The sequence below is a fragment of the Pelodiscus sinensis genome, chromosome 1, assembly GCF_052426305.1.
Source record: "Pelodiscus sinensis isolate ZL-2025 chromosome 1, ASM5242630v1, whole genome shotgun sequence".
Classification (NCBI taxonomy): Eukaryota; Metazoa; Chordata; order Testudines; family Trionychidae; genus Pelodiscus; species Pelodiscus sinensis.
Window position 1 is genome coordinate 354,011,521 of NC_143052.1, and position 8,550 is coordinate 354,020,070.

The window sequence follows — 8,550 nt, forward strand, 5'->3', positions numbered from 1 at the left end:
GAGCTTCCAGGTGGAGGAGGAGGAGGACTGACCTCTCCCTGCATGCCCCACCGGGGCCTTCTTCCACCCTACCCCCCCCTTCCCCTTTCCCCTCCCTACCTACTGTCAAATAAAGACACCTGTTTTTCCAACAAAAACGTCTGTTTATTTCACAGAACTGGGGTGGGGGAGGGAGGAATGAAGGTGGGAGAAGGGAGGGGGAAACCTGGGACGAGGGAGCTGGAAGGGGAGGGGAGGGAAGGGAGGAAGGGAAAGGAAAGCTCAGGGGTGGGAGTCTGGGTGCCTCTCCCGTCTCGCCACACTGCGGGTCCGGGGGCGTCGGTGGGGAATGGTTGTGGAGGGGGGGCAGAGAGGACAGGGGGTGTGGAGGAAGCAGGAGCGGAAGCAGGAGGAGCAGGAGGAGCAGGGGGAGCAAGAGGGGGAGCAAGAGGGGGAGCAGGGAGAGTAAGAGGGGGAGCAAGAGGGGGAGCAGGGGGAGCAAGAGGGGGAGCAAGAGGGGGAGCAGGGGGAGCAAGAGGGGGAGCAAGAGGGGGAGCAGGGGGAGGAGGAAATGGAAAGCGGTCTAGCAGGCTCTGGAGGTGGCCTCGCAGGGCACGGCCCTGCTCCTCCAGGGCCTCCAGACTCCTCTGGCGCAGCCTGAGGTCCTCCTGGACCCAGTGGTCCTGGAGACGGAGCTGTCGGTCCAGGAACCGGAGATGCCGCCTCTGGTAGTCCTCCTGGTTCCTGGCTGTCCTGCTTGCCCGGGCGCGGGCGGCTGCTGCAGGCGGGGTGGTGCGCCCTGCAGTCCCCGGTGCTGCAGCTGTGGTGCAAGAAGACCAGCGGTCAATTACCCCAGGGGCCCAGGTGTGTGAAACCCAGCTCCCCTCTGCAAGGCCAGGGCCCCTGCAGGATCCCCAGCTGCTGCTCCGTAGTGGGCAAGGCCCAGGCGCACGGTCCCGGGGCTCCCTCTCGCCCCAGCCCCCCGTACACATAAGGGGAACACGAGGGTACTCACAGGTGGATGCCTCCCCGGCCTCTGATGATGCAGGCGAGCGGCTCTGTGGGGTGCCTCGGGGGTCCCGGGTCCTGGGAAGGCTGGCAGCAGGCTCCTGGCTCTCAGAGCCCTCTTCCTCCTCCTCAGTGTCCAGGAGCGGTCCCTCTGCCCCCGGGTCAATCACGTCCCGGGGGGCAGGGACGGCATGAGGCCCCAGGATGCGGTCCAGGGCATGGAAGTGGGGGCAGGCCTCCGGGTCAGCCCCTGGCAGGCAGGCCCGGGAGTAGGACTGCCGCAAGTCTTTAATCTTGCAGCGCACCTGCTCCCGGCTGCGCTGGTGGCCCCTGGCGGCCAGGCTGGCAGCCATGCGTCCATAGACGGCCGCGTTCCGGTGGCTAGTGCGGAGATCGTGGACATTTGAGGCTTCCCCCCAAACCTCGATGAGGTCCACGATCTCCGCACTTGACCAGGCGGGCGCCCGCCTTTTGCGCCCCCGGGCAGGCTCCCGGGAGCCGCCAGGCTGGTCGTGGGGAGCAGTGGAGGGCTGGGAGCCCTCGGATGGCTGGCTCATAGTGTGGCAGGTGCAGGCTGTGCAGGCACGGGTGCTTGCAGCCTTGCAACTGGCACAAAGTGAGTAGCCAGCCCGTGGCCCTTTAAGGGCTCCGGGGCCGGGAGGGGGGCAATAGAGTTTCCCTGGTGTTGGCCAGAGTGGCCACCAGGGAAACCTGGGAAGCCTTAGCCTCCCACTAGTTCGAACTAAAGGGCTACACAGCCCTTAGTTCGAACTAGCTAGTTCGAACTAGGCGTTAGTCCTCGTAAAATGAGGTTTACCTAGTTCGAACTAAGCGCTCCGTTAGTTCGAATTAAGTTCGAACTAACGGAGCGCTAGTGTAGCGCATAGGAAAGTTAGTTCGAACTAACGTCCGTTAGTTCGAACTAACTTTCTAGTGTAGACATACCCTGGGATAGTACAGGACCTGAAAGACATTGCAAGAAATTGTGTTTTACCGAAGCAAACTTTTGCCCCTGTCTGTGGGCAGGACAATCCCCTCGGTGGTCAAGTGCCTGCATCTACTTCCAAGCGTGGTCGATTGGTTCCAGTTGTCTGAGGGGTTTCCACCATCCATGTTGTGAAGGAGCCGGGCTGGACCACAGAGGCGGGAGTTACTTCCCCTGCCAGCCATGGTGGGTTGACAACACCTCCTGGAAGGGCCGTCACCTCCACACTGTGCCCTGGTGACTAACTGCTACTCCCTGTCCATAAATCACAGGGTCACAGGTGGGACCTTCTGGCGTAACTGTGGCTTGCGCATGAGGCTTGGCCAGGTACAAGCCGTCTGCCCACAACTTACATGCCACACGCACATGTTACAGGCACATTTTCCATAAGTGTGGGGTGGTGAGTGTGTCAGGTGTGAGCTGGCAGCTGGTGTCAAAGAACAGGGCAGCCTTTGCTGGGGGCCTCAGCAACACCACAACCTTTCGGAACAATGTACAACAGGAGAGAGGCTCAGACACAGCCAGGGAGGGGAAAGGGTTAATTCTCGGCTGCTGTTTCCCACCTGAGTCAGTCTCAGAGGCCAGGTCCCGGGGGCTCCCTGCTGGCTCCGAGCCCCCGCTGGGATTCCCAGGGCTGCTGTATAAACACCCCTGTCCCTCAGCCCTGCTCAGTGCGGCTTCTCCATCCCTGCAGCTCCCTGTGTCCAGCCAGCGATCGCTCATCCCGGACGGGGCAAGAGCCTGGTGAGTCCTGGGCAGGGTAGGGATCTGCCCCGGGGCGGCTGGAAACCCTGGCCCCTGAGAAATGTGGGAAGGGGGGTTGGCTGGAACGGGGCTGCCTCCCTCACACTGCAGGGCAGCACGGCAGCCCCTGGCCCTGGACAAATGCCCCGGCCCGGCGCGGAGGGGCAGTGTCAGGCCTCGGGTGCCAGTGACACTGACCCTCGCCCACAGGAGTCAGGGGGGCGCTGGCTGTGGGGATCAGCGGCGCTGGGCTGGGCCATTCTCGGCTAACGGGGCTGGTCAGAGGGAACCTCCTTTGGATCTCCTCCGGCCCTGCCATCCCCTCACCCCCTCCCGCGGCTCCACGCAGAGACACGGCCCGTCAGTCAGCGGGGCTCAGGGCTGGGCCTGGTGTGAGAGCAGGAATTAACTGGGCCAAGGGCAGAGCTGGGACTGTCCCACCGTGGAGCCCAGGTGTCACCGATGAGAAGGGTGGGGTGAGCCTGACGGGCCATCTCTCTGTAGCCGGTGACGGGGGCGGCTGGGCTGCACGTGCTGCCTCACGCAGCTGAGCTTTGTGGCGTTAATGAAGGTGCTTCCCAAACCAGGGCAGCTTCCGGATGGCGGGCAGCCCTCAGCGGAGAGCGAACCCGTTCAGGACTGTTTAGAAAAGCTGGGCAGGCCCACGTCCCTGGGGTCAGATCTGATGCCTTTGAGGGGGCTGGGGGAGGTGGCTGAGGTAATTGCAGAGTCTTTGGCTACTATATTTGAGAACTCCTAGTGCTTGGGGAGGCTGCACAAAAGCAAATATTGTGTCCAAGTTTTAAAAAGGATAGAAGAAACCACAGAGCTACAGACCCATCGGCCTCCCCTCCATCCCCGGAAAAAACAAGGGACCCATTCTGTGCCACGCAGAGGAGAGGAAGGTGGTTAGAACAGTCACCATAGATCAACCGTTTGTGCACAAGCACTTTAAAAATGTGTCACTATTGATCTCTCTGCCATTTCTGATGCATCTGAGGAAGTGGGTCTTTGCCCACGAAAGCTTATGATCCAATAAACCTGTTAGTCTATATGGTGCCACAGGACTCCTCATTGTTAAATCTGAGGAATTGTCCCAGATCGAGCTGTCATTGCATGAGGTTTGGGCTCAAATTCGTAAAAGTAACTGTAACCAGTTACTGGGACCAGATGGCATTCACTCAAGAGTTTTGAAATTTCGGAAAGAACTCGAATTTCAAACTGTGGAACAATTAACTATGGTTTGTAACTTGTCCTCTTTAAATCAGCTTCCATACCTAATGACTGGAAGATAGCTAATGTGATGCCAATATTTAAAAAGGGCTCTAGAGGTGATCCTGGCAATGACAGAGCAGTGAGTCTAATGCCAGGGCTGGGAAAATTAATGGAAACTATAGAAAAGAATAAAACTGTCAGACACATAGATGAACAGAATTTGTTGAGGGAAAGTCAACATGATTTCAGTAAAGGGAAATCACGTCTCATTAATCGACTAGAGTTCTTTGAGGGGGTCAACAAACATGCGGACAAGGGGAATCCAATGGAGGTAGCATTCTTAGATTTCCAGAAAGCCTTTGACAAAGTTACTCACGAAAGGATCTTAAGCAAAGTAAGTTGTTATGGGATAAGAGGGAAGGTCCTTTCATGGATTGATAACTGGTTAAAAGACAGGAAAAAAAGGGTAGGAATAAATGGTCCATTTTCAGAATGGAGAGAGGTCTCTGCCTCTCAAGTGGTGCCTTGCAAGGGATCGTACTGCGACTTCTATTCAACTTATTTATTAATCATCTGGAGAATTAGTTAATTAATAACTAATTAATAAAGGGCTAAACAGCAAATTGGAAAAATTTCCAGACGATACTGAACTGCTCAAGATAGTTTAGACCAAAGCAGACTGTGAAGCGCTTCAAAAAGAACTCTCCAAACTAAGTGATTAGGTAACAAAATGGCAAATGAAATGTAATGTGATGCACATTGAAAAAAATAATCCCAACTATACATTGTGTTCGTATACGTACAGTATAATGGACACTCATTTAGCTACAACAATTCGAGAGAGAGAACTTGGAGGCATGTGAATAGTTCTCTGAAAACACCCACTCAATGTGCAGCGGCAGTCAAAAAAGCAAATAGAATGTTAGGAGTCATTAAAAATGGATAGAGAATAAGACAGAGAATATCTTATTGCCTCTCTATAAAACCATGGGACACCCACATCTTGAATACTGTGAACAGGTGCGTTCGCCTCATCTCAAAAAACACATGTTGGCATGGGAAAAGGTTCTGAACAGGGCAACAAAAATGATTAGGGGCTTGGAACGGGTCCCAAATGGAGAGAGATTAAAAAGATTTGGACTTTTCATCTTTGAAAAGAGGAGACTAAGGGGGGAAACGGTTATGAAATATAAAATAATGACTGACATGGAAAAAGTGCCTAAGGAACAATTATTTACTTATTTCCATATAAAAAGAACTAGGGTGTCACCAAATGAAATTAAGAAATAACAGGTTTAAATCAAAGAAAAGGAAATTTTTCTTCATGCAGTATATAATGAACCTGTGGAACTCCTTGCCGGAGGATGTGGTGAAGACCAGGACTTTAATAGGATTCAAAAAATATCTAGAGACATTCATGGATGATAAGTCCATCAATACTTACTAGCCAGGATGGGTAGGAACGGCCAGCTGGGGATCTGGCATTGGCCACTGTTGGAAGACAGGGGACTGGGCCAGATTGACCTTTGGTCTGACCCAGTCTGGCCGTTCTTACATACTTATACTCTGAGAGCATCAGTAGCAAGGAGGAAGAGGAGAGATAGTGTTGAGGACAGCATCCCCAGTAGGGTGCCTCCTGCATGACCTAATCATCTTCCCATTCCTGAAATGGAGACGTTCTGTAGCAGGAGAGCGTGTCTGCTCCACGGTCCCACCCAAGAGGCTGCAGTCACACCAGGAAGCTTTGATGATGTCTCTGTTTCTGTCCCCAGTTGCACTCTGATCCCACCTGCCTCTCCAGGTCTCACTGATTTTCGATTTTGCTCTTAGCTCCTAGAAACGGAAGAGAAGCTCCAGGGGACGGTGTAGGATGCCAGCCGACAATCACAGCGTTTTTCCCCCCGCTACATTCATCCTGACCGGCATCCCTGGTACCAAAGAGTCTCAGGTCTCGCTCGCCAGCCCCTTCTGTCTGATGTACATTGCGGCGCTTCTGGGGAACTCTCTGCTCCTCTACATCATAGCGACAGAGCGAAGCCTCCATGAGCCCATGTACCTTTTCCTCTCCATGCTGGCCGCTGCTGATCTGCTGGTGTCGACCACCACAGTGCCCAAGATGCTGGCCGTGTTCTGGTTCAGAGCAGGGGAAATTTCTTTTGCTGCCTGCCTCACCCAGATGTTCTTCGTCCATGTCAGTTTTACCTCTGAGTCGAGCATCCTGCTGGCCATGGCGTTTGATCGGTACGTTGCCATCTGCAACCCCCTGAGATACACCACCCTGCTCACCAAGCCAGTGATTGGGAAGATCGGGCTGGCGGTTCTCACAAGGAGTTTCTGTCTCGTTTTCCCTTTCATATTTCTCGTGATGCGGCTGAGGTTTTGCAGAACCAACTTCCTGCCACAAACCTATTGTCAATACATAACCGTGGCCCGGCTGGCCTGTGACGACATCACGGTCAACCTCTGGTACGGCGTCGCTGTGGGTGTTTTAGCGTTTGGCTTGGATGCTGTGCTCATTGCTGTGTCTTACCTGCTGATCCTCAGGGCCGTCTTCCTGCTCCCCTCTAAGGGTGCCCGGCTCAAGGCCCTGCGCACCTGCAGTTCCCACGTCTGTGTCATCCTGATGTTCTACCCACCTTCCTTTTTCTCCCCTTCCGCACACCAATATGGGGATGTCATCCCTGGTTATATTCTCAACCTCCTGGCCAACAGCCACGTGCTCATTCCCCCCATGCTAAACCCCATTATTTATGGGGTGACAACAAAAGAGATCCTGAAAAGTTTGATCAACCTGTTCGATCGAAGCTGTAGGAGAAACTTCTTGCTGAGCTAACGCAGGCAACAGAAAATGCTTTGCCAGTTGGAAGCTGAAGTCAGGTTTCCATGTGAGGAGCAGGGGTGTTGTAGCTATGGACTTCCACTGTTTCGGCTTCAATCCTGTTCTCTGTTGCTATTCGAGGTTGCTCTAATAAAATACATTTCCTCCCTCACCTTGTCTCGCTAATCTCCTGAGAACTATGGGGCTCCAACAATGCTGCACATGTCCACACAAGGCAGCCAGACCATGAAAAAGGTGTTCGAACTTGCAAGGAAAAAAGAAACCAAGAAAGAACAAAGACAAGGTCACCATGAGAGAGCACCGTGTGGGCATCTCGCCTGTGACACGCTGCATCTGAGCTGGAGTGTGAATGGCAGTGGGAAGTTGGGGGAGAGGGACTCTAGTCTATTAGTCTATGAGTCTAACTCCAAAGCCCACCTCTGGGACCCGTCTGTGATCCCCGGGGTGGGCTCTGTCACGTTACTGGATTTTGAGGGGAGCAGCCAGATCACTGATGCACCCATAGGTGGGGGTGTTTGCCCCAAAAATGGTATAAAAGGGGGGTCATGTGGGGTGTTGAATAGAAGCTCACTGTCTGCTGATCCTATGTACGCTAGTCATGTGAGTGTATAATGTCTGCATGTGTAGTTAGGAATCTGTAATCAGTGTGGATACTGAATATTTCTCTGCATGTGGTTGAGCATTGGGCAGAGCCCGGCCTATGGACATGCTAATCAGTGAGGCCCTGTGGGACAATGGCTCTCAATGGGCCAAGGACACACCTAAAGAATGAGGGTGACTCATACCTAAGGGCTACCAGCAGGGAACACAGGAATAAGGTGGACCAGGTGACCTGCTGTAGCCAAGAAGAGACCAGGAAGGAGGGATAAATAGGCCATGTGATCGACTCCATCTTGGTCTTCAGCTCAGCACTTCATCCCAGAGGCAGCATTGCAGGGATCGAAGAGCCAGAAAGACCTGTGGACCCATCCTGATCCTAGGATGTAGAAGAAGGACTTTTAAACCAGCAGCTGTAACATCTCTGCTAGAGCCTGCATCGAGAACTGGGAGATTCGGTGCATGTAATGTACTATCCTTTAACAACCTGACTCTCATGCTTTTCTTTCTCGTGGTAATAAACCTTTAGATGTTAGATGCTAAAGGATTGGCTCAGCGTGATTTGTGGGTAAGGTCCAGAGGGTAAATTGACCAGGGATCTGTGGCTGGTTTCTTGGGACCGGACAGAACTTGTTCGGGGTAGGTGGGATTGGGTGCTAAGACCCCCCCACCTGTGTATGAGGCCCGGGGCCATCTGGGGCACGGATATTGCTGGGGTGTCGGAGGGGTTTTGCTCGTGAGGCTTAGGCAGGCAGCTGAAGCGCTCTGTGGGACTGGTTTGTGGCCTGTTTGGAAAGGTCACCAGTCTGGGGGCTGTAAGGAGCCCCAATTTGAGCAATTCGCCCTGAGCGGATGCCCTCAGCTGTGCCCAGACACGGCCCGGTCCGTCACAAGCTTACGGGCCAGAGAACGGACAGAACTAGCTGATTGCGCCCGGCGCCCTGCAGAGAAAGCCGCTGGAGACGTCCTGTCGGGCTCGGTCCCACTCAGCCCTGGCCAGTTCTCCCGGACACAGGGAGCTGTGGTGGAGAGATCAAGGGCAGAGAGAGAAGCCACCAGCACCCCACTCACTGGCTGGAAGGGCGGGTGGGGGGAGCTCTCCTGCCACCCACCCCCGACACCGGGCTGGAGGTCGCCACAAAGCACCGCGATGGAGGAGGATGCCAAGTCAATGTCCTGGCAA

At 54.2% G+C, this 8,550-nt stretch overlaps 1 protein-coding gene across 1 annotated transcript; it reads left to right on the forward strand.

Annotated features, from left to right (window-relative positions):
- Window positions 1–5,801: 5,801 nt before the first annotated feature.
- LOC149526053 (olfactory receptor 52B2-like) lies at window positions 5,802–6,764 on the forward strand. Its single transcript, XM_089777052.1, has one exon. The coding sequence runs from the start codon at window positions 5,802–5,804 to the stop codon at window positions 6,762–6,764; it is 963 nt and encodes a 320-aa protein (XP_089633178.1).
- The last annotated feature ends 1,786 nt before the right edge of the window (window positions 6,765–8,550 follow it).

Bases quoted from the DNA above. Each gene is read 5' to 3' on its own strand.
- LOC149526053 (XM_089777052.1), top strand. From the start codon at position 5,802: ATGCCAGCCGACAATCACAGCGTTTTTCCCCCCGCTACATTCATCCTG.